At 36.8% G+C, this 26,393-nt stretch overlaps 2 protein-coding genes across 6 annotated transcripts in view; one reads left to right on the forward strand and one right to left on the reverse strand.

Annotated features, from left to right (window-relative positions):
* Positions 1-26,393, forward strand: part of Fbxo15 (F-box protein 15) — a 64,274-nt gene that overhangs the window by 13,926 nt on the left and 23,955 nt on the right. For 2 of the 5 annotated variants that reach the window (XM_076837064.1, XM_076837060.1), the window contains exons 4-9: positions 2,019-2,261; positions 2,824-3,033; positions 3,150-3,212; positions 6,566-6,692; positions 8,243-8,325; positions 9,286-9,428. In XM_076837064.1, coding sequence (XP_076693179.1) covers positions 2,019-2,261; positions 2,824-3,033; positions 3,150-3,212; positions 6,566-6,692; positions 8,243-8,325; positions 9,286-9,428 — 869 coding nt within the window. Of the gene's footprint in view, positions 1-2,018; positions 2,262-2,823; positions 3,034-3,149; positions 3,213-6,565; positions 6,693-8,242; positions 8,326-9,285; positions 9,429-10,465; positions 10,485-26,393 lie in introns of all 5 variants that reach the window. The other 3 variants (XM_076837065.1, XM_076837062.1, XM_076837063.1) reach the window with 3 other exon arrangements.
* On the reverse strand, positions 14,049-14,625 carry LOC143382755 (cytochrome c, somatic). Its single transcript, XM_076836961.2, has one exon. It carries the CDS (start codon positions 14,584-14,586, stop codon positions 14,269-14,271), a length of 318 nt encoding a protein of 105 aa, XP_076693076.1. The 5' UTR covers positions 14,587-14,625; the 3' UTR covers positions 14,049-14,268.

Below are 26,393 nucleotides of genomic sequence, written 5' to 3' on the forward strand. Positions count from 1 at the left end.
CGGGGTTCCTCTGTGTAGTGTAGGCTGATGGCGAAAAGACCACATGACTAGATTCTGAAATGATTTGATGTCATATGTTTGACAGTTTTTAAAATTACGGAAGTAATTTTTTATAAAGCTGGGGCAGGATGGCTCTTTGACCTCACACTGGCAAAAGAGAGTGTGTGAGCCTGCATTTTTTTTTTTTTAATATGGGGGATACACAAAGGCTTTTCCATAGGATATTCTGCACCAAATAAGGCATGGGGTAGGCTGTCCAAGCCCAATGGGTTATGCCCAAGTCCAGACCTAGAAGAAAGCAGACTTCCTAGCCCAGGGAAGGCAGTGATCCCATGCATCGCACCAAGTGGAAGGAGCCGCACTGCAATGCCAGATCAAAACCTTCTTGTCTCAAGGCTGAGAGAAGATGCTATGATAGCTCGGGGATACCCCTGCCTCCCGCAAAATTTGAAGTTCCATAAAGATCTTGCTAAAACAAAGGAACACTTAAGTAGAATGAGATTTTAAGTAAATTTGAGGGAAACATAAGTAAGCTTTATGCACAGGGAGGAGTTTTTTAAAAGTATGTATTTGAGAGATTTTGATAAAACAGTTTTTATTTACCTAGATACGTTTAAATGATCATTACTTTGCATCTGTTGGCTCACATATGAAAGTTTAGAAATTTCTGAACCAAAAACGTAAATGCTTTTGTACAACTACCTTGCATGAGATGATTTTGTAGGGTGAAAGAAATGACTTTAAAAAACCATACCAGAAAGGGATGTCACTAGGCCTGTGATTATGTGTGAATTTGTTGGGAAGTCCATGCAAATGTCTGAATTCTGGAGAGGTTCCCTGAAGTCCTTTTGTGAGAAGTGATTCGTTCCTGTTGTAGTGAATGAGGTACCTGTGGTATCTCTAGCTCAGCAGCAACCTCTTCTGGGAGGCTTCTTGGCCATTTATCATTTTATACCATACTTCTCTAAATAGAAATGTAGGGATGTAAATAGCAAATAATTAAATTTTATTTATGGGAAGCTTATCTTTCAGATTAGGAAATTGATTTTAACCCCTGCTTCAGTTTTCCTTAGTTGATATTTCTAGGATGGAGAGTATTAGCTCAGAGATAGGAGACCTGTGGTCCAACCTTAAGCCCACTACTGACTGAGTACCACTGCACGTGGGGTTTCTCACTGGCCTCTGAGCAGAAGGAACACAGACTTTGTATCTGAAGGGAATTTGTATTACAACCTTGTTTAGTTTATTCAGTTATTGGAGACAGAGTGAAGCATATGGGTATGAGAGCTCCAGTCCAGCCTGCATGGGTTCAAATCCCAGTTCCATAGTGTCCTGGGGTGTACCAACCTGATCCAGAGCACTTTGCATCAGAGCTTCAGCTGCATCATCTCTACAGTGGGGAGCTGCCTCCTGGGTTTGTTGTGAGGACTCAATGAGTTAATGTGTATAAAGTGCTTAAAAAATACTTGACATATAGTATTTGTTCCAAAAAACTTAACAGTTGTTATTAGTGTTATCATTAACATTCACATTTTTATCTTTGAGAAAGCAATGCATGTTACTGTTGAAAAGTTAAAAAATAGGAAGCAAAAGAAATGTATAATTCAGTTCTTCCCTGTTGATATTTCTGTGTGTGTATCCTTTTTAATCTTTTTAAAAGCATGCATGTGTAAAAAATAATAAGACTTGTACTACATAGGCTTCTTATTTTTCTAGAATAGAACTCCTATTCAGTTAGCAAGGCAGTGGTTTGGATTATCCTAAATGACATGAGATTGCTTACTTTATGCTTTATCCTCAGAAACAGACTTTTCCATTTTTTATATGTTTTTGGGGTAAGTGAATCTAAAGTACTGCATTTCAAACTGCAGTTCACTTTAACATATGAACAGTTGTAAATGTTCAGCTTTACTTATTCATGGAATTGAACTGTTATGCATCTCTAATTTAATATGAGATGCATAATACAGGTGTGTGGCAATGTCTCTTAGTTTATGTATTTTCTCTTTTTTCGCCAGTTTTATTTGGCTCAGAATCTATTCAACTGTGTTTTCACCTAAAAGATCCAATTGGAAAGTTAACTCAGTGGAGGAGACAACTGTGTCTGTGAGTGGACTGTCAGTTGAGGATAAAGAAGCTGGCTATTGGAAGAAAGAATATATTGCAAAACAGATCACATCTGTGAAGACAGCACTGGCCCAGGTTCTCCAACCTGTCAGCCCCTACACAGGACTTCCTGTGAAAACCAAAGAGGCCCTTCGGTATGCAGTGTGTCCTTGAGCAGGGACCTCTGAGGCTCCTGGACAGACTGTGGCACCTTTCAATTTATAACCACTTTAGAGAAGACTGGTGGCCTCAGCTCTTAGTGTCCTGTGCATAGGGCAGATGTGTAGTTTAGGTGTGGGGAACTGTCGCTGGTAATTTTTTGTTTTTCTGCATCTATATAATATGCAGTATATTCCTATTCCATATGTGTGGCCTGAAGTTTTTCTGTTTTTATGAAAAGCATAAATAACCTAATGATCTGCTCTAGTAAAGCAAGGGTGTTCAAGATGTTCTTCCTTCTGGGCGGAATCTTTGTTGTACTTAACGTCTGTTGTCAGTTGCTGGAACATCATAGATGTTCAGTCAGTTTTAAGAGAGGAGAAAAAGTATAACAAAGGAACTTCTGGTGAAACAAAAATTATGTTGTGCATGTTCCGAGAATGTTGATTTTTGCTTTCATGGAAATAGATGCTTTCAAGATAATGTATAAAATTGCCTTTAGCATTTATTTTCTAGAATGAGGTAAACATTTTTAGGTTTTTTTTTTTCTTTCTGCAGGATATCAGGTTTAGGTTGGGCAATTGTATTGAAAGAAAAAAGTGGAAAAGAATACATCATGCAGCATGTTGATCTTTCTTTAAATGATACATCAATTACTGTTGTGTGGTATGGCAAAAACTGGCCATGTTTAGCAACATTAACAACCTTGGATTTGTGTGGTGTGACGCCAGTTTTTATGGACCGGCATAAACCTCCTGCCAAAAATGGGTAAGTATTAATTTGCAGAACTCTCAAGTGACAGCATCTTGTACATAAATATTAGTTGGCATTACTTTGGTAATTCAAAAATATTGCTAATGTATTTTAATTTGATTGTACCCTAGACTTTTCTGCCATTTTGCATCACCATGGAATAGGAAAAAATGTCTTTGTCATACTGAAATCAGGTCTGAATTTAAGTTCCTCATGTATCGGTTATATGTAACAATGTGAAATGATGTTCTAGTTAGCAAAGTTTTTTGGATAATTGATGGCTAACCTTTTGAAGTTTTTAACAGAAAGATCTATAAAACGATTACATTTTTCTTTAGTAAATGATTATACCAATCATAGTTGAAGTATGAAGTCATGCATATAATTCTTTATTTTGCTTGTCTTTCTTTTGAACTTAATACATGTGTGACCTTGTGTATGTAACTTTTTGCATGCTTCCACTGTCAAATCTGTAAATGGAAGATGGGAGGGGAGGGGAGGGGGGATAGTAGGGGATAGGAAAGGCAGCAGAATACAACAGTCACTAATATGGAATTATGTAAACATTGTGAATGTGTAACTGATGTGATTCTGCAATTTGTATTTGGGGTAAAAATGGAAGTGCATAACTCACTTGAATCAAATGTATGAAAGATGAAAAAAAAATCTGTAAATGGGATGGTGCCTGTGTAGTATTTAGTGTGGGGGACTACTGTGAAGATCAGACTCTTATCAATTTAAAATGCAATATCAAAGGTGTGTGTATCCCAGTGCTAGTACTTACTGAACACTCACTCTTTTCCTGTCGTTAGGTGGCTTTACACTGAGTCCATACTCATTAGAAGGCTTACGTTTACTTTACCCAGGAAATCTCTCATGCCTCTTTTCTCATTATCAGTTATTTTCTCCTGAAAGTTGGACTATGGCATGTAGCATCCTCATTTCCTGAGCAAGCTAACATAGTCTATACAAAATCTACCACAGATGAAAGGGTCCTATCTACCTTCTGCAGAATTTATGTCCTGCTCTCCCTCCCTCCCCTTTCACTGTTACGATGTCCTTGGACTTTTCAGCAACACTTCCCATACCCCTTTTCTTGCTATTCTTGCATGCTGCAGATTCACCCATCGGTCTCTCTTTGTCTTTGGTGAAAGGTGTTCAGATGCCTGACATTAGGGCTAGCTATCCCCAGGAGGATCAGTGCTCTTTACGGTTTCCCTGGAGGTGGGTCTTGTGTCTGGCTTCTCTGTGGTTCTGTTGTGATCACTTAGCTCTCCCTTTGCTGTGAATATGAGGACATTCAGACTTCTCACTGATGTAAGTCCAGGTTTTGTATTTTGAAAATGCCCTTGATGCCACAGTGAAAAACATATGAATTATTTTTTCTGATTGTATTACTGAAAACATTTTGGAAACACAGTTATCTTTTAAATAGTTTTTTTTTATTTGAATAACTTTCTGAAATTGTATATGGTATCATGATGGGTACCAGATTATTCTAATACAATATTTAGGTTTTACACATTATGAAATAGTGTTTGGAGGCTGAGCCCACAGATTCTGTTCTTATTTGACTGAACAACATGCTACTTGGCATATCATGAAATGCTGTTTACAAGTATTAGGACAAAACTGTTAACATTAATTAAAATGATCACAAAAGACTAAATGGGTCAGGTGGAATTGTAACACTCAGTTGAAAACAATATATTCCTAAAACTTGATATCAAGATCAGGAATACTGGATGATATACAGTGAGCAATGCTGGAATTTATTGAGGAAATACATTTTATGTAATTTATTTCCATTAACACTCCATGGACTTTAGCTGGCCTCTGATCAACCATGGCATTGATTTTGATTGCTCTTTCATTGTAAGTTTGTGAACCAGTGCTATCATCATGCGGCAGCACAGATCCTTGTCTCCAAGAAGATACTTTATGACTTTTATTTGTTTTTGTTTTTTGTTTCTTCAATGAGAATTTTTTCAGAGACAGTGAAAGTACTGTTGATGTAATTTGCGAATTGGATTTCCTATAATTCATTGCTTTCTAATTGAATCTCAGTTGGCTTCCTTGCCAGTGTATGTCAGTGGCTTGTAATGCCAAGGCAAATGAGAACTCAGCACATCCACAGAATCTGGTGTATTTTTTTTTTTTTAACCTTTGGGCCCATTGGAGAGGGAGAGAAGAGGGATTTTCACACCCCACCTCGCCTCCTCTCCGTTTTAATCATGACAGTGGCAGTGACTGCCATTTATTAAGTACCCGCCATGTGCACTATGCTCTCATGGTATTTTCTCATTTATTTTTTCAGCTTCCCTCCTGAGGAGACTGGTGATCTCATACACAAGAAATTGTCTTCTGTGGTTGAGGAGGGAGAGTCACTGTCAGTGGGAGCTAAGGGTTTCCCTGAACCCACAATTAAATGAGAAATCATCCTCCTTCAGGAATAATCTGCATATACTGAATGTATTTTTAGTTTGTGAATCAAACATATGCTCACTGACCACCTCTTCTTTTCCAGTGGTTCTCAGCACAAAAAGTTCTCTTGAAGGGCTCAATTCCCTGGTATGGGAGCTGTGGGTTTGCCTCTAGTGCCTTATAGTGCATCCTCTGCTATGAAACAGTGCTATAGTTGACCTTTTAAAAATTTCTTCTACCTAATGAACATTTGCATACTTACTGACTTCTGTGTGCTAGGTGCTGGGGGCAGACTCTGGAATGCTCTAGAGCCCCAACTCCTTCGGGACTTTGTTCTAAGGCTGTGCTCTGTTAATTGACCAATGAGATCTCATCTTTCTTATAATTCCCTGAATCATCTTTAGGTTCCTGAGAACAACAGCCATTCATGTCTACCATTTATAGTGCTCTAGAAGGTTTCACTAGATGACTTTAAGTCTTGTGATGAGACGCAGACTTGTTTTTTCTTACACCTCTGAGTATTTACTCTTAGACACTGAGTTCTCAGGGTATCTCCTTTATGATAACAATCATGATTTTGGTTTAAGTTCATTTTCTAATGTTTCAGTTTTCACTCTCTTAGTTTCCCTGAAGATAAATTTGAAAGAGACTTTTGTATTCAGATATCCTACTGAGACTATCTGTTGTTGTGTAATTTAAAGTATCTTACCTTTGCTTATGCACTATTTCACTCACTAGATTAGAATTACATATTGAGAATTGACTTTTGATTGTAATGTTTTTCTGGGTTTTGGCGTTGGGTGGGGGTATGAGAATAGAAGACAGTTCTGCCACTGCTTTACCATGCTAATTCTTCAGTGCCCCTCTGGCTGGGTCATTGAGTTGCTAGAGCAAGGGAGTAGGGAAAACATAGTATGGTGAAAAGCTCAAATGTATTCATTTTGCGTTTTATTTATGCAAGTCTTTTGTGTCCCCACGTCATAATTGATTGTGCCACTTAGTTTGAGTAAATAAGTATTTATAAATTGCTCTTCAAAAGCATTTTTAGATACACTGAGTAGTAACAGTGATACAGATAGGAAAGCTCACGTCTCTCTTTTTTCTTTGGCATGGGTTTTCAAAGACCTCGATGGCATTCTTTAATTGCAAAGTATGACTTGAGTCACTTAACGGAATCTACCATGATCGGTTGCGACAGACTTGTTCAGATCTTTTGCCTACACCCTGGTCTCCTGGTGGGGCTGTGGAAGGTAAGATGTATTCCTTGTGTATCCTGAAGCATTTCCCTGTCACAGCCCCATGTTCACTCACCATTAAGTATGAAGTCATATGTAAACTCCTTGACTTTTGAGCAGTTGCATCTTACCAGCCTCATTTTTCTGGCTAAATGATCTTCTCTTTTATTGAAGCAGCTCTACTGTTCTGCTGTCACAGTTGACAAACCACTTCTTCCTCCTTTTCTGTTTTTGTTAATGTTGTTCTTTTAATGTCATGGGGCTTCTCCTTTCCCCCTTCCAATCAATCCGTGTTTCTTCCTCTGTTTCTTTCATGTCCTTGTCTGCCAAGGCCTCTTGGTCATTCACCATGGTAGTGTTCCAAGCATGCTTCTTATGCTGTGATGTAGCATGGGTTATAATTTGCTTTTCAGGGTCAATTGTTTGAGAAGTTGTCCTTTCCTTTTACATAGGTTTCTTGTTGTGCCAAGTCAGGCTGGTTGCTTGCTCCTCCTCTGGAGGTTATTTTCTGGCAGTCACAGAGTAAAAAGCAGAACATACCTCTGTGTATACAAATTTAAGTCTTTGGCCTGTGGATGTTTTAAGGGAGTTAACAGACTTTATTTTGAGAATAGCAGTGTGCATCAGTGTACACTGATGAGACAGAATCAAGGTCTCCATTTTCATAGAACATCATCTTGTGGCACTCTTGTCTTTTTTCAATCTCCTCTGGCTGTCCATTTTCCTTTTCCTCTATCCCCTTCTCTCTGAAGGTAACTTGTGGGTGAGGCAAGGGTTTTTTTATTTTACATTTTATGACTTGACCATCCATCTGTGTTGGCCTATAGAGTTAAGAAGACTGTGGTTGATCTGCTTGTCTTCTGCCTGGTATTTGAAGGTTTACTGTTTGTGAGTGTCTATACCAGTCAACATCAACCATGAATCTGAAGAGAGATGGATGAGTCTCAAATAGTCACATTTTCTGTTCAGCCTAATGGGCATGAGAAAAACCTGAATCTAATCACTCTCACTGCATTTGCTAAATCAAGTACTTTCTTGAGAGAGGAACATTATGCCAGTAATGTTCAGTATTTGTTGAATTAATCTGGTACTTGTGAAAGTCTTACCAGTATTATCTTTATATTGGACAAGAGTTCGAAACAGCCCTGAATTGACCATATGCATGTATGTATATTTATATATATACATTTGTACATATTTGCAATCACAAATATATAAATATATATATATATATATATATATATATATATATATATTTATAATTTGCAATCATCATATATAATAGAGTATTTTGATGTTTCCCAAGTCCTAGGATGTTAATTCTTTTGGTACTGCATGCTCTGCCTATTTGGATGAATTGTGGTCCTGCTGTCAGTGTGACACATAAGTCTTATTAGATAGTAATAATATATTAGCAGTAATAACGTATTTGTGCCATGGTGATCTTCTAGTTATTAGAAACCACATCTATCTGCAAGATGAATGTGCTGTGATCTTCACAATGACCTTGTGAAATATTAAAATATTTCAGTTGAAAAATGTATTCTTTTTAATTAACTTTTCAGAAGGAGGAAGAACTGGCTTTTGTCATGGCAAATCTTCATTTTCATCACCTTGTGGAGAGGAGCACATTAGGCTCAGCCTCTGTGTATGTATCTATGGGTGAATTGAATTTTTATACCATCAATATAAAGGGTTAGAAGTTGATGCCATCTTAATATTTGATAATAGCTACAAAGATATTCTTCTAATCGGTAGACACAAGCCAACAGGCATAAGTGCTTTAGCTGTTGCTAACATAGTTGGATTATTAATGAGTACATATTTGCTTTATATATCCCTAGTTAAGGATTTTGTACCTAATATAACATTATTCATGGAGATAGGAATGCTTCACTACTACAAGATGCTGCCAGCTGATCCCTCAGTTTCTTGCACTTCTGTGAATTTTCATATCTTGCAAGACACACACATTAAGGGCCCTCTGGATGAATTTGGTCTGCAGATTTATTTTGTTTGGGTATCTTTTAATGCATTTGAATGTCCCTCATTGGGGAACATGCTTTCCATTTCCCTGTAGCTCTTAACCTTCCTCTTTGGACTAATACACTCCCTTACTCATTTATTTTTATTTTTTATTGTCTGAAAAGCTCCTGGGTGCTTTTGAGTGTTACCTTATAGTAAGGTTTTTCTTATAGAGCAAAACTTTGATCATCTTGGCTTCAGTTTTGCCTGAGTCCCTAACCTGTAGGTCTGCTGTTTGATGCATTTCCTTGCTGAGTACCCCGGTTTCTGGTTACTGAGAACATTGAAGGCAGTTCTACCTTTGTAGAACTGATGTTGGGATCCATCTCAGAAATACATTCATCATGGTGGTCCTATGGGTACCTTTGGCACTCATAAATGTGCCTGTTTTTATAGAAATTGGTGAGAGGAACATGAAACAGTTCTTTTGGGTTTATGGTATTGAAGATTATTGGTGTCTCTATAGTGTCTCATTGGTAAAAGATAGTGCTTTGAATGAATGCTCATTGTTATAGAAGTAATTTCAACCCAAGTATTTCATCTCTGGTGTTGACAGATTTACATGTTTTGTTTTTCTTTTCAGGCCCTATGAGCTGCCTCTTCACAGTCCCTTTTTGGATGACAGTCCAGAGTACGGGTTGCATGGCTACCAACTCCATGTTGACATGCACGGCGGTGGAGTTTTCTACCTGTGTGGTACATTTCGCAATCTCTTCACCAAGAAAGGTGAAGTTAATTTAATTATTGTTCCATGAAAGTAAAAGATGTAGAGAATATGGAACTAATTTCTTGGGCTAAGAAGCATTTTCCTAACTGTGGTCATTTTGTAATCCATTGACACAGTTATGTTCCCTGACCCCATCTCACTCTGGACTTGTGAGATTCCTTGCCTTTGTGAATGTGAATCTCTTTTGCATCTGGCTTTGACTCCTTCACCACCATCACTTTCTACTTCCTGGATGTGGTCTCATTTTCTTTGCTTATATTTTTTTATTGTTTTGCACTCCCCGCCCCAACCCTTTTCCCTTCTTTCTCTGAGGATTTGGTCAGTGTGCCAACAGAGCTGATGTAGTACTTGTCCAGGATGAGAACAAAGAGAGGCTAGCCTCCTCTCGTGTGTGCTGAGTTTAGTATTGTCCCACTTGCCAAAGCTGAGAAGAGGCCAGGGAGACCCAGGGATGGAGGAGGGAACTTGAGGCTAAGCAAAAGAAAAGAGAATATCTGTATTCTGATTTTTCTTTCTTTTGTATACTGTACACATGGAATTTGATGTAAATACTTGTATATAATTGAGTTTAATATTTTTGATAAGGATTTTTTATATGGGAAATTATATCTCCTTCATTTTGCATCATATTAAGAGGCATATAATGTCGGGTCATCTCACTGTTAGTATTTCTGAATTTCTTTTGGTTAAACTGACCACTAGAGCTCTCATTATAAAGCCATTCTTTACCAGATACACTGTTCCTCAAAAGCTTTTTACCTAATGAACTTGACATCCATTAATGATCCTTGCCTAATTTTTTTTTGAATTTAGAAAATGCTGGATTTCTAATTATATCATTATTTCTATGTTTTCTAGCTGAGATTTTATAAGGTACTTTGTTTTATCACTTGGATGAAGGCAGGTAGATGCTTAATTCTTTTCATTTTAAGTGTCAACTTTCAGATTAAGAAAATGATGTGTAGTTACCTCCTACAGTGGAACTGTTTTTCATACTTCTTTCTCTTTCCTTCCTTTTTTTTTTTTTCATGTTTAGTGTCTCTCTGGATTCTTGGGTAAGTCTATTTATCCAATAATTTATAAAAAGTTACAGACGTTATTTTTTTTGAAGCTAAAATTGTTGCCAGTTTGGTCATTGGGGTCTGCTCTGTGTTCTCTGGATTCACCTCCATTAGTCTGTCTGCCTGTCTGTTTTCCTTTCCTTCCCTTTCTTCCCTTTCCCTTTCCTTCAGGGATACTTTACCACTGAGATATATCCCACATTCTTTTTATTTCTTATTTTGAGATAGGGTCTCACTAAGTTGTTGAGGTGGTCTTCTAACTTATGGTCCTCCTGCCTCAGCATCCTGAGTCCCTGGGATTCAGGTGTGCTGCATTACACCTGGCTTCTCCATTAGTCTTCGAGCCCTCCTTGCCTTTTGATTCAAGATTTCTATATTTTCCTTTGCTTTTTGGCATTTTATTGTAATTATGTCAAATGTATACATTAACATGAGATGCTTTGACATTTTTGTTGTTGAATAGTTCCACCCAAGAATGTGGAATGTCTTTTTTTGTCTATTTTTTTCAAAAGAAGTCTTTACATAATCAGATGACTTCCCAGGCTGACTCAAATGCATTTCTTTTTCATGTGGTTCTATGAAGAGTCAGCAGAGGGTGCTGTTGCCATCAGAGTGTCTCTGACATTTTTGAAACTACAAATAAAATGTCCTCTACAGTGTTTGAGAGACTCTCTTGGTACTATGTGGTATATTTAGTAAATTCCAACTATGTCATTGCAGTTGGGGATGACAACACTTTGCCCCTATTTTTAAAAAACACTCTCTTCCTATCAAGGATAAATTCTATCATCATGTCTCCAGAATTCAGGTTGCTCTGTGATCTCTAATCCTCAGTGAAACATGAAGAATCAGGCCTGCTAAGGAGACAGGCTCTTTGGAGTGGTGGGAAGTCAACAGGTTGAGTCCGACTTATTTGATTCATTTGTTAACCAACAGTTGTGGAATGCAGGGGATGCACAGGCACAGGTGCATGCCAGGAGCATGGAGTTAGGAATTCCTGGGGGGCTCTAGAGCAGACACCCAGGAGTTGCTGCCAGTAGGGATAAAGTAACCATTTGTGTTCAGACCAACATGTGTCCAGTTTCCAGGGTCATGCTGTAGTGCAAAAGAGAACACTTTAAATAAAATAGGATGAAATTTATAAACAGGGCCTGCATCTGGTCATCTTATAGGGCCATTTCTAGTATTTCATCTTTGAGTAAGGATTCTGTGGATATACCAGTTTCATCCACAAATTCATTGCAGTTGTTTTAAAACATCTCAGTGGGAAGTTACAAAACTTGCAAAGTTGAGTCTAAAATCCATTTGGAAATATACAGATGCATTAATATTGGCTGCAAATTTGTTTTACAATTTTGAGTTAGTATATCTTTTCTGTATATGGAATGTATATAGGCTATAGGAGAGAATACGATAAAAACCAAAACCAAAACCAAAAACAAAAAACAGAGAGCCAGCACACAGTTGAAGAAAGAAACTATCACTTTGAGTGCTGAAGTCACTTGTGTGTCCCTTCCTGCTCTCCATCTGTCTTTCCTTCTGCCAGAGGGGACCACCATCCTCTATTATGTTAATAATTTTCTTGTATATTCTTTTTTTTTAAATAATTAAGCTTTTTTGTATTGTGAAATGGCACACAGAGAAATTCGTATAACAGATTACTATAAAGCAGAAACCTGTGTGATCACCATCTTGGTCTTGATTAAATTTTGGAAATGAATAGTAAGAGGGGGACTGTTTATCAAATGCTGGACACACCCTGAAACTCCAGTAACCAAGAAAGAATGATATCATTGAAGGATAGAAACTCAGGTGAATGGAGCAAAATACTTCTGCACATCTTTTGCTGTTCAAGATTATTTTGTCACATTAGTTTATATTCATAAATCCCTTATCCACATCCTAATAAATATTGGACTTACAGAAAAGCAATTACTATTTAAATTAATTGCTTCATGGTATGTCTGTATATCTGGACATATCTTCATCCTTTAAAGAATATGTAGGTATTTCTGTAGGTTCTATAGAATCCATTATGTAATTTGCCAACGACTATCTAATAGGATCTCTAAGAGTTGAATATGAAGGGGATATAAATAATATTGAAAGAATTTATGATATATTTACTTTTAGACAGAATGATCCCCATGGAATATTCAGAGTAAGTTCTAATGTTTTAATGTTGCTTACTTCTTGGTCATAGTATTTTCTCTGAATAAAATATGCTTTCCTTCTATTTTCTTAACTCTGTTCCATATGCTTTACTACAAGCTTCTTTGAATTTTTTTCTTCTGTATGTGTTACCAAACCCACCTAAGCCCCCAAGTGGTTGCTTAGGTGTCTAGGATTAGATTCCTGAGTCACATGGAGGATCACTTGGCCAACTGAATCCTCATGAATACTCAAGGATATGTATTGCCTCCTTGTCAGACAAGCAGAGTATCTGAGCTCAGTGGTGCTGTCCTCATCCATTTCAAGGTAGAGCTGATGATTCTTGGCTTTGAATGCTGACTGTCCAGCAGGCCCAGCTCCCAGTAATGAACATCAAGTCCTGCTTTGCTTTTCATTTTATTGCTTTTTCTGATCTCTTCTCTTCTGGCACAGTCAGGAGGAGCCTAGATTCTTTAATTTTATAATATATCCCTCATGTTTCTAGACATTTTTCTCCCTTAGCAAGGAATTGGGATAAGTTTTCTCTCTCTCCCAGCTCCATTTGAGAGTGAATAACCAGGATCTATGTCTTTTCTTCCTCATCAGTTTGATTGCTTCTCCTTAGAACTTTGGTATACTCCTCCCCCAAGAAACTGGGAAGCTTTCTTTCTTTCTTTTTTTTTTTTGTTCTACTATAAGTCATGTCATGTTGAGAGTTTAAAAAAAGATCCGTAAAATCTCTTGAAAAAAAAATTCCTGAATCTGCTTCTTTGTGTGTTACCACTAAAATTAAACTAAAAGGAGGTTTAGGTGAAGAAATATTTTGCTATCTGAATCAGATTTATGAGGGGCTAAAGGGAGGGAGGGATCAACAGTTAAGGAAATACTGAAAGTAATTTATAAATGAAAACTCAAGGTAAGCTTATGAGTGCCTATGGGTTTTTCTATATACAATTTGTTTTCTATTCATTTGGAAATGTAAATGGACTATTGACACCAAGTCCCCAAGACAGGCCCTAAGGTCAGTGATTCACTAGGAGGACTCCTAAGTCTTTTTTTTTTTTTTTAAGTGTTAAATATTCTTTATTTAATATCATACATAAACCACACTAAAAATGCCTTTCCATAAGGAAAGAACAGCATTTTAGATACAGGGAATTCTAATTAAATTGGCATGGTCAACAAAAATAGACACTGCTTCCTTATCTTCAACCTTTAATAGGCTAATGAACACAAATTGAAACAAATGTGAATCATGCTTGGTTCTGAGAGAGTGAAGAGATTTCCCCCATATTTTAAACATATTCACATAATCAGTTCTATAAAACTAAATATAAAACCAGTTTTCAGATGTCATTCACCATTTTTGTGAAATACTGAACATTACTAATTAAGTCCAACCACAACTTTAAAAAGGGGAAACAGTGATAGAATTTACTGAAGTGGGAATATAACCAAAATATTAATTTAACTACAAGTAAGTTTTACTTAAATCAGGATTGTCCAACAAAAATAATTTTGTCAGTCATTCATGATCTGATTTCTGGTGTATCACATCAATTAAATTATGGTGCACATGAAAAAGCCAAGAGACATTTCTGTTTGGTAATAAATAAGGCAGTAGCTATTACTCATTAGTGGCTTTTTTGAGGTAAGCTATTAGGTCTGCCCTTTCTCCCTTCTTCTTAATGCCAGCAAAGATCATTTTTGTTCCAGGGATGTACTTTTTGGGATTCTCCAAATACTCCATCAGTGTATCCTCTCCCCAGGTGATGCCTTTGTTCTTGTTGGCATCTGTATAAGAGAATCCAGCAGCCTGACCTGTCTTCCGCCCAAACAGTCCATGGAGATTTGGCCCAGTCTTGTGCTTGCCTCCCTTTTCCACCGTGTGGCATTGGGCACACTTCTGAACAAAAATCTTCTTGCCTTTCTCAACATCACCCATTTTTAATTCGTTCTTTTGTGGCTAGCGCAAAGAAGCAAAGAAGGATCCCGATCAGAAGCCGGACGTCCCACTCTCTCCTAAGTCTTGAATATAGATGTGTTAATGGCTAAAAATTGGCTCTTGGATTTGAATGCTGACTGTCCAGCAGCATTCAAAGTTAAAGTTATAGTTAAAGGTCTTTATATATAGACAGAGGATACTCAGCAAGGAGAAAATGTGCTTAGGGTGAGGTTTAGAGGAAGCCAGCACACACTTTCAAGAATTTTTTCCCTGTGGAATCATACAAGATGTGCCTATCCTCTAGGAATGAGTTGTGACTGTGTGTGAAGTACTGTCAACCATTAGATAATCTAATTAGAGCTCACTAGAGACTCCACACCTGGTCCTGTAGGCCCTTACTACATGATACTACCACAATCCAGACTCCCAGAAGAAATGAGTTCAGTATGAATTACGTTGTACAAGTAGTTTAGGCACAGTGAATCACTCTTATTGGTTAGGGAATGGTGATAGGAAAACACCTAAACTCCCAAGTTCCCAGACTTTCAAGGGCCAATCTTGCAAGCAGATCTTTCGAAGAATAGACAGACTCAGGCTTGCTGTATTAGTTCCTTTCTGCACAACTATCCATTAACATTTTAATGAGATTATGGTACAGCCTAGTGAAGAGAAGATAGGAAGTAGTCCAGTCATGTCTTTGAAGTGTAAATAGAGCTTGCCAAAGGGCTTGATCAGCATTGCAAAGTATAAAGGAGTATATATTTTTTGATCTTAGTATCAAGCTAATTATTACCAGTTTTCAGAAGTTGAAGGAAGAAGGTCTTGTATAACACAGTATATTGTAGTCTTTTTTTTTTTTTCAGTTTTGAGTGGAATAGTCATAGTGAAGAAGCAGAAGGAAGTCACTTTAAATAAAAAGTATGCTGTTCCTGTCATTTGACTTACAACAAAACAAAACAAAACAACAACAACAACAACAACAAAAACCCTTTACTTTTTAGAACCTAAGTTCACAGCAATATTGGGAGGAAGGTACAGAGATTTCCTGAACTTACACCCGTCACCCCCAAATGAATAGTCTCCACCTTTAATATTCTCCATCACAGTAGAGCATATGTTAGCATCATATATGTTGACACATCATTTTCACCCAAAAACCATAGTTTACAATAGGTTTCCCTCTTGGTGTAATACGTTGTAAGGGTTTGGACAAATTTTAATGGCATGTATTCACTGTGATAGTATTATAGAGTAATTTTACAGCCTTAAAAGTCATCTTTGCTTCACCCATCCCTCCCTTTCTTCCCCCCACTAATACTTGGAAACCACTGATCTTTTTATTGTCTGCATAGTTTTTCCTTTCCCAGAATGTCATGTAGTTAGAATCATATAGTATATAGGCTTTCAGATTGGCTTCTTCCAGTTAGTAATATGCATTTAATGTCTTTTTATGGCTTCATAGCCCATTCCTTTTTATTTTTGGGTACTGGGGAATGAATTCAGGTAGTACTTGACCACTGAGCCACAGCCACAGCCCTATTCTGTATTTTTTGTTTAGAGACAGGGTCTCACGGAGTTGCATAGTGCCTCGCTTTTGCTGAAGCTGACTTTTAATTCACAATCCTCCTGCCTCAGCCTTTCGAGCCACTGGGATTATAGGCGTATGCCACCATGCCCAGTTGCCCATTCCTTTTCAGTGTCCAGATTTATCACAGTTTATTTTTCTGTTCATCTACTGAAGGTCATCTTGCTTCCAAGTTTGGGCAATTATAAATATAAAATAAGTATGTTCATGCAAGTTTTGTACAGACATAAGTTTTCACCTATGAGTAAATACCATAAAATGTTATTGCTATATCATATGGTACAAGTATGATTAATTTTATAAGAAATTGCCAAACCCAACTCAGCTGTATCCCCAGAGGCAATAAATCACATATTCCAGGCTTGCATCCTCACCAGCATTTGGTTTTGTCAGTGTTCTGGATTTTGGACTTTTTTTAAAAAAGATTCTTTGGATATTTTCTGTGGGTGATTGGGCCATGTGTTAACAAAGATGGTTTCAATTTTTCCTTCTTGATCAGGATGCCTTTTGCTGTGATTTGGATCTGGAATGTCCCCCAAAGGCTCATGTGTTAAAAAGCTTGTTCTATCTTAGCACTAATGGGAGATGGTGGAGATGTCAAGAGGTATGGCCTGACAGCAGGAGGTCTCAGGATCATTGGCGGCAGATCCTCAAGAGGGTTAGTGAGACCCCAGCCTGTTCCTTTTTCTTTCCTGACCATGAGGTGAATGGTTGTACTCCATGTGCTCTTACCATGACATGCTGCATTGCCACTGGCCCAGAGTAACAGGGCCAACCAACCATGGAACCAAAATAAACCTTTTCTCTTCATAAGTTGGTTATCTCAGGAATTTGTTTTATTGACAGAAAGCTAACGTACCTTTTATTTCTTTTATTATTGTATTAGATGTTTCCAGCACAGTGTTGCAAAGCAGCAATGAGAAGAAACACCCTGATCTTATTCCTGATTTAAGTGGGAAAACTTTGAATTTCTCATTTCTTATTTTAGTTGAAAATTTCTCATCATAAAGTGTGATGTTTTTTTTTATTGGTTGTTCAAAACATTACAAAGCTCTTTTTTTTTTATTGGTTATTCAAAACATTACAAAGATTGCAGAATCACATCGGTTACACATCCACGTTTTTACGTCTTGCCATACTAGTGACTGTTGTATTCTGCTGCCCTTCCTATCCTCTACTATCCCCCCTCCCCTCCCCTCCCATCTTTTCTCTCTACCCCATCTACTGTAATTCATTTCTCTCCCTTGATTTTTTTTCCCTTTCCCCTCACATCCTCTTGTATATAATTTTGTATAACAATGAGGGTCTCCTTCCATTTCCATGCAATTTCCCTTCTCTCTCCCTTTCCCTCCCACCTCTCATCCCTGTTTAATGTTAGTCTTTTTCTCATGCTCTTCCTCCCTTCTCTGTTTTTAGTTGCTCTCCTTATATCAAAGAAGACATTTGGCATTTGTTTTTTAGGGATTGGCTAGCTTCACTTAGCATAATCTGCTCTAATGCCATCCATTTCCCTGCAAATTCCATGATTTTGTCATTTTTTAGTGCTGAGTAATATTCCATTGTGTATAAATGCCACATTTTTTTAATCCATTCATCTATTGAAGGGCATCTAAGTTGGTTCCACAGTCTAGCTATTGTGAATTGTGCTGCTATGAACATCGATGTAGCAGTATCCCTATAGGTCTTCAGGGAATAGTCCGAGAAGGGCAATAGCTGGGTTAAATGGTGGTTCCATTCCCAGCTTTCCCAGGAATCTCCATACTGCTTTCCAAATTGGCTGCACCAATTGCAGTGCCACCAGCAATGTACAAGAGTACCCTTTCCCCACATCCTCGCCAGCACTTGTTGTTGTTTGACTTCATAATGGCTGCCAATCTTACTGGAGTGAGATGGTATCTTAGGGTGGTTTTGATTTGCATTTCTCTGACTGCTTGAGATGGTGAGCATTTTTTCATGTACTTATTGATTGATTGTATATCCTCCTCTGAGAAGTGTCTGTTCAGGTCCTTGGCCCATTTGTTGATTGGGTTATTTGTTTTCTTATTGCTTAATTTTTTGAGTTCTTTGTATACTCTCTGGATATTAGGGCTCTATCTGAAGTGTGAGAAGTAAAGATTTGTTCCCAGGATGTAGGCTCCCTATTTACCTCTCTTATTGTTTCTCTTGCTGAGAAAAAACTTTTTAGTTTGAGTAAGTCCCATTTGTTGATTTCTTGTTTTTAACTCTTATGCTATGGGTGTCCTATTGAGGAATTTGGAGCCCGACCCCACAATATGTAGATCGGAGCCAACTTTTTCTTCTATCAGACGCAGAGTCTCTGATTTGATATCAAGCTCCTTGATCCATTTTGAGTTGACTTTTGTGCATGGCGAGAGAAAGGGATTCAGTTTCATTTTGTTGCATATGGATTTCCAGTTTTTCCAGCACCATTTGTTGAAGATGCTATCCTTCCTCCATTGCATGCTTTTAGCCCCTTTATCAAATATAAGATAGTTGTAATTTTGTGGATTGGTCTCTGTGTCCTCTATTCTGTACCATTGGTCCACCTGCCTATTTTGGTACCAGTACCATGCTGTTTTTGTTACTATTGCTCTGTAGTACAGTTTGAAGTCTCGTATCGCTATACCTCCTGATTCACACTTCCTGCTTAGAATTGCTTTTGCTATTCTGGGTCTTTTATTTTTCCATATGAATTTCATGATTGCTTTGTCTATTTCTACAAGAAATGCCGTTGGGATTTTGATTGGCATTGCATTGAACCTATAGAGAACTTTTGGTAATATCACCATTTTGATGATGTTAGTTCTGCCTATCCATGAACAGGGTATATTTTTCCATCTTCTAAGATCTTCTTCTATTTCTCTCTTTAAGGTTCTGTAGTTTTCATTGTATAAATCTTTCACCTCTTTTGTTAGGTTGATTCCCAAGTATTTTATTTTTTTTGAGGATATTGTGAATGGGGTGGTTTTCCTCATTTCCAATTCAGAAGATTTGTCGCTGATATACAGGAATGCCTTTGATTTATGCGTGTGGATTTTATATCCTGCTACTTTGCTGAATTTATTTATTAGCTCTAGTAGTTTCTTTGTAGACCCTTTTGTGTCTTCTAGGTATAGGATCGTATCATCCGCAAATAGTAATAATTTAAGTTCTTCCTTTCCTTTCTTAATGCCTTTAATTTCTTTTGTCTGTCTAATTGCTCTGGCCAGTATTTTGAGAACTATATTGAATAGAAGTGGTGAGAGAGGGCATCCCTGTCTTGTTCCAGATTTTAGAGGGAATGCCTTCAGTTTTTCTCCATTTAGAATGATGCTAGCCTGAGGCTTAGCATATGTAGCTTTTATAATGTTGAGGTAAGTTCCTGTTATGCCTAGTTTTTCTAGTGTTTTGAACATAAAGGGATGCTGTACTTTGTTGAATGCTTTTTCTGCATCTATCGAGATGATCATATGGTTCTTATCTTTAAGTCTATTGATGTGGTGAATAACGTTTATTGATTTCTGTATATTGAACCAGCCTTGCATCCCAGGGATGAATCCTACTTGATCATGGTGCACGATCTTTTTGATATGTTTTTGTATCCGATTTGCCAGAATTTTATTGAGGATTTTTGCATGTAAATTCATTAGGGATATTGGTCTATAGTTTTCTTTCTTTGAGGTGTCTTTATCTGGTTTGGGAATCCGGGTGATATTGGCCTCATAGAATGAATTTGGAAGTTCTCCCTCTTTTTCTATCTCCTGAAATAGATTGTAGAGTATTGGTATTAGTTCTTCTTTAAAGTTCTTGTAAAACTCTGCTGTATATCCATCCCGTCCTGGGCTTTTCTTGGTTGGTAGTCTTTTGATAGCTTCTTCTATTTCCTCTCTTGATATTGGTCTGTTTAGGTTGTTTATATCATCCTGACTCAATCTGGGTAGTTCATATGTCTTAAGGAATTTATTGATGCCTTCACTATCTTCTATTTATTAGAGTATAAGGTTTCAAAATAATTTCTAATTATCTTCTGTATTTCTGAATTGTCTGTTGTGATGTTGCCTTTTTCATCCCGTAAGCTAGTAATTTGGGTTCTCTCTCTTCTTCTCTTTGTTAGTGTGGCTAGTGGTCTATCAATCTTATTTACTTTTTCAAAGAACCAACTTTTAGTTTTGTCAATTTTTTCGATTGTTTCTTTTGTTTCAATTTCATTGATTTCCGCTCTAATTTTAATTATTTCTTGCCTTCTACTGTATTTGCTGCTGATTTGTTCTTCGTTTTCTAAGGCTTCGAGATGTAGTGTGAGGTCATTTATTTGTTGACTTTTCCTTCTTTTAAGGAATGAACTCCATGAAATGAATTTTCCTCTTAGTACTGCTTTCATAGTGTCCCAGAGATTTCGATATGTTGTGTCTGAGTTTTCATTTACCTCTAAGAATTTTTAAATTTCCTCTTTGATGTCTTCTGTAACCCTTTGTTCATTCAGTAGCATATTGTTTAATCTCCATGTGATGTAGGATTTTTCCTTTCTCATTTTATTATTGATTTCCAATTTCATTTCATTATGATCAGATAAAATGCATGGTAGTATCTCTACTCCTTTGTAATTGCTAAGATTTGCCCTGTGACATAATATATGGTCTATTTTTGAGAAGGATCCATGTGCTGCTGAGAAGAGAGTGTATCCGCTTGATGTTGGGTGGTATATTCTGTATATATCAATTAAGTCTAAATTACTAATTGTATTATTGAGCTCTATGGTTTCTTTATTCAACTTTTGTTTGGAAGATCTGTCCAGTGGTGAGAGAGGTGTGTTAAAATCTCCCATGATTATTGTGTTGTGGTCTATTTGACTCTTGAACTTGAGAAGAATTTATCTGACGAACGTAGCTGCACCATTGTTTTGGGCATATATATTAATGATCGTCAAGTCTTGTTGGTGTATGGTTCCCTTGAGCAGTATGTAGTGTCCTTCTTTATCCTTTTTGATTAACTTTGGCTTGAAGTCTATTTTATTTGATACAAGTATGGACACCCCTGCTTGGTTCCGGGGTCCGTATGAGTGATATGATTTTTCCTAACCTTTCACCTTCAGTCTGTGTATGTCTTTTCCTATCAGATGAGTCTCCTGTAGGCAGCATATTGTTGGATCTTTTTTTAAAAATCCATTCTACTAGCCTATGTCTTTTGATTGGTGCATTTAAGCCATTAACATTTAGGGTTACTATTGAGATATGGTTTGTATTTCCAGCCATATTTGATTATGTATGTTACTTAACATGATTTATTTTTCCTCTATGATTAGTTTTTCCTTTACTGTACTACCTCCCGCTGTTGGTTTTCATTGTTATTTTTCATTTCCTCTTCCTGTAATGTTTTGACAAGGATGTTTTGAAGAGCTGGTTTTCTAGCTGCAAATTCTTAACTTTTGTTTATCGTGGAAGATTTTTATTTCATCTTCAATCCTGAAGCTTAATTTCACTGGACAGATGATTCTTGGTTGGAACCCTTTTTCTTTCAGTGTTCGAAATATGTTGTTCCAGGATCTTCTAGCTTTCAGAGTCTGTGTTGAAAGATCAGCAGTTATCCTAATTGGTTTACCCCTAAATGTAATTTGCTTCCTCTCTCTTGTGGCTTTTAAGATTCTCTTCTTATTCTGTATGTTGGGCATCTTCATTATTATGTGTCTTGGTGTAGATCTCTTATGATTTTGTACATTCGGTGTCCTGTAGGCTTCTAGTATTTGGATTTCTTTTTCATTCTTTATGTCTGGGAAGTTTTCTAGTATTATTTCATTGAATAGAATGCTCATTCCCTTGGTTTGGACCTCTATACCCTCTTGTATCCCAATAACTCTTAGGTTTGGTTTCTTTATGTTATCCCATAATTCTTGGATGTTCTGCTCATGATTTCTTAACATTCTCGCTGAGCTGTCTATGTTCTTTTCAAGTTGAAAAACTTTGTCTTCGTTTTCTGAAGTTCTATCTTCTAAGTGTTCTACTCTGCTGGTAATACTCTCATTTGAGTTTTTAATTTGGTTTATTGTTTTCTGCATTTCCAGGATTTCTGTTGGTTTGTTTTTTATATCCTCTATCTCCCTATATAGTTGATCTTTTGCTTCTTGGATTTGTTTATGTAATTCATTGTCAAAGTGATCTTTCATTGTCTGAATTGCTGTGTAATGTCTTCCTTGAGACTCCAGATCATCTGAAGCATGCATATCCTGAACTCTTTGTCTGACATTCCATCAGCTGCAGATATTACCTCATCTAATGTTGAGTTGACCTGTATTGTTTGTGGTCCTTTCTTTCCTTGTCTTTTCATACTGCTCATGATTCTTTCTAGCTTTGTGAAACTGTTGTGTTATTGTTTTTCCCCTTATATATTTGTATTGTTCTTATATAGCTCCAAAATCCCTCTTTTGCGGAGAAAGACAATGTTAACAGTTCCCAATATCAACAGTACATTATCTAAGCACAAGTTTTCATTATTAATACATTTATAGTTAGATTCTAAGTCTATAGATATTGGTTTTAATTATTACTTAAGAATATATTCATTAGTTTCATAAAAGGCATACCATATCTGGTGGCATATAGAAAACTTAATTTCAGACAAAGGATGTTATACTTACAGGGAAAGGAGTGAGGGTATGAGGTTAAACTAACTTAGCACCTTTGGAGAACTCTAACCAGTAGACTGGGAATTTATGGAAGAATGTATAGACTCAACCTCCTATCTGTATTTAGATAGTTACCCTATGTATAGATAGCAAAAGTTAGGAGATTGAAAGTGGGATAGAGAGAATACGAATGAAAAAAAAAGAAAAAAAATAACAAGGAAGAAAAGAGAAATAAGGGAGAAGGAAAAGGAAAGTAATATAGAAATAAAGAAAAAAATGTGGGGAAGGTGGGGTATATACATTTCCTCTCTATTATATTACTTTGGTAATTCGGTTGTTCATGCACAGTTCTTTTTTTTTTTAATTAATTTTTATTGTTGGTTGTTCAAAACATCACATAGTTCTTGATATATCATATTTCACACTTTGATTCAAGTGGGATATGAACTCCCATTTTTACCCCGTATACAGATTGCAGAATCACATCAGTTGCACATCCATTGATTTACATATTGCCATACTAGTGTCTGTTGTATTCTGCTGCCTTTCCTATCCTCTACTATCCCTCCTCCCCCCTCCCCTCCCCTCTTCTCTCTCTACCCCCTCTACTGTAATTCATTTCTCCCCCTTATATTTTTCCCCCTTTCCCCTCACTTCCTCTTGTATGTAATTTTGCGTACCCCTGAGGGTCTCCTTACATTTCCATGCAATTTCCCTTCTCTCTCCCTTTCCCTCCCACCTCTCATCCCTGTTTAATGTTAATCTTCTTCTCATGCTCTTCGTCCCTACTCTGTTCTTAATTACTCTCCTTATATCAAAGAAGACATTTGGCATTTGTTTTTAAGGGATTGGCTAGCTTCACTTAGCATAGTCTGCTCTAATGCCATCCATTTCCCTCATGCACAGTTCTTGGTTTCACATATGTTGAAGTTGTGGAAGAGAGAGAAGAAAAGAGAAAAAGAAAGAGAAAAAAAAATAAAAGTCTCTCAGAACACTGTTTTCCTTGCCTCCAGTAGGTGGCATTGTCTATTCCTAGCTTGCGCCTCTGTATTCAGGGTGGTGGGTATAGCCATTGTAAAAGGAAATGAGCTTCTACCTGTATCTTCCCTACTCTAGTCTCTGAGGTAGAAACCAGGTGCCTGTACAGTTGTTGTTTTGCGTTGATAGCTACAACCCCCAAAAGCTTGTGGGAAATATTTTGAGTTATTGCAGCTAAGGGTGGGGGAGTTGGAAACCAGGTACCTGGATCAGCTGCAGAACTGTGCTGGTAGCCACACCCCCTTTGATGGGTTTTAAGGGTTGATGGATGTCCTCCGGACTAGCACACGGGGCGGGGCCAGGCTTCCTCCTCCGGTCTGGCTTGGCTGGCGCCGGGCAGCTTCCTCTTCCGGTCTGGAATGGTCTTTTGGAGTCACTGAACTTGAAGGGACGTCCCTGGGCTCCTGTGTGCATCACTAGCTGTGGCCTCCAGGGAAGGGCTGTGATCTCAGTCTGGGCCACTGAAAACTGGCAGAGGGCAAGTCTGGCAGAGGGCTTAACCGAGAGCCATCTCAAGTGTGATGTTAATTGTAGATTATTTTGTAGATATTTATCAGTTGAATAGAGGAAGTTTCCCCTCTATTCCTAGTTTACTGAGAGTTTTTAATCATAACTTGGTATTGGATTTTGTCAGATGCTTTTTTTTTCACATCTCTTGATATAATTGTGTGATTTTTCTTTTTTGGTCTATTGAAGTAACAGGTAATATTAATTGGTTTCAAATGTTAAACCAATCTTGCACACTTGGGAGGAATTCTACTCAGTTATAGTGCATAATCCTCTTTTTTTCCATAGTTGAATTTTATTTGCTAATACATTTTGTTGAGAATTTGTCATCTGTGTTCATGAGAGATACTGGTCTGTATTTTTATTTGCATACACTGTCTTTGTTTTCAAAATTAGGATAATGCTGCATTATAGAGGCCTGTTCAGATCATCTGTTTATGTAAATTTGTCACATTATGTCTTTTAAGGAATTGATCTACTTCATCTAATTATTACATTTGTTCATAGTTCTCCTTTACTATCCATTTAATGTCCATGGGGTCTGTACTAATGATCTATTTTTTTCATTTCTGTTATTAGTAATTTGCATCCTCTCTTTTTTTTCTTGGTTTGGCTGGCTAGAAGCTTATTGATTTTAGTGAAATTTTCAAAGGAGACCAGCTTTTGGTTTCATTGATTTTTCTCTGTTGATCTCACTAATTCCTGCACTAATTTTTATTATCTTCTTCTGGCTTAGTTTGGATTTAATTTGCTCTTCTTTTTCTGTTTTTCTAGAGTGTGGAAACTGAGATTGATTTTAGATCCTTTTTTCTTTTTCTAATATATGCATTCAGTGCTTTGAATTTCCAACTAAGCACAACTTTGTTGCATCCCACACATTTTGATAAATTATATTTTCATTATTATTTAGTTCGTAATGTTTTAAAATTTCTTGAGTTTTCTTCTTTGACCTATGTATTATTTAGAAGTGCATTGTTTAATCACCAAGTATTTTAGAATTTTGCAGCTAACTTTCTGCTATTATTTCTAGTTTAATGCCACTGTGGTTTTCTAGCAGTCTATGATTTCTAGTCTTGTAAATTTGTTAAAGTGCATTTTATGGTTTTATGACCCATAATGTGGTCTTTCCTGGTGATTGTTCTATGTGAGCTTGAGAAGAATGTGCATTCTGCTTTATAGTATGAAGTAGTCTATAGATGTCCATTATATATAGTTGATTAATGCTGTTATTGAGTTCAGCTTTGTCCTTATTGATTTTTCTGACTGCTGGTTCTGTTCATTTTCAAGAGAGGGGTGTTGAAGTATCCAGCTTTAATAATGGATTCAGTTATTTATCTTTGTAGTTCTATAGCTTTTGCGTCATATCTTTTGATGCTCTTTTGTTAGGCACCTACACATTAAGGATTATTATGTCTTCTTTGGGGTATCCATCCCTTTGTCATTACCTAGTACTCTTCTTTATACCTGATAATCCCCTTGCTCTGAAATCTGCTCTGGCTGAAATTTATATAGCGATTTCCATTTTCTTTTGATTGGTGTTGGCATGGTGTGTTTTCTCTACTTATTTGCTTTTACTCTATGTTGTTTTCTTATAGCCAACTTATAGTTGAGTTTTTATTTTTTCACCCAATTTGATAACGACTGTCTCTATTGGTATATGTAGACCATTGATATTTAAGGTGATTATTATAGTTGGATTAATGTCTGCTATATTTGTTGTCATTTTCTATTTGTTACCCCTGTTCTTTGTATTTCTTTTTTCTGCCTTCAGTTTTATTTGAACATTAATATGATTCTATTTTCTCTGCTTTCTTAGCATATCAGTTATAGTTTTTTCTTAAATTTTTTTTAGTTGTTGCCCTGGAATTTGCAATAGACATTGCGAATAACCTTACAATAACAAAATAATTCTAATTTTCTTTCTTGTCTGTTGTATCATTTCTGTCACTCATTCCACATATACATAAGCATATATATATACATATATATATGTATATATATATATATATATAGTACATTTGTGTACATATTTGAATATAGTATTTTTTTTTAGTATTTGAACAAATAAATTTCAAATGA

Source organism: Callospermophilus lateralis, chromosome 17, assembly GCF_048772815.1.
Source record: "Callospermophilus lateralis isolate mCalLat2 chromosome 17, mCalLat2.hap1, whole genome shotgun sequence".
NCBI lineage: Eukaryota > Metazoa > Chordata > Mammalia > Rodentia > Sciuridae > Callospermophilus > Callospermophilus lateralis.

Excerpts from the sequence above, each read along its gene's own strand:
- LOC143382755 (XM_076836961.2), bottom strand. The coding sequence starts at position 14,586 with ATGGGTGATGTTGAGAAAGGCAAGAAGATTTTTGTTCAGAAGTGTGCC.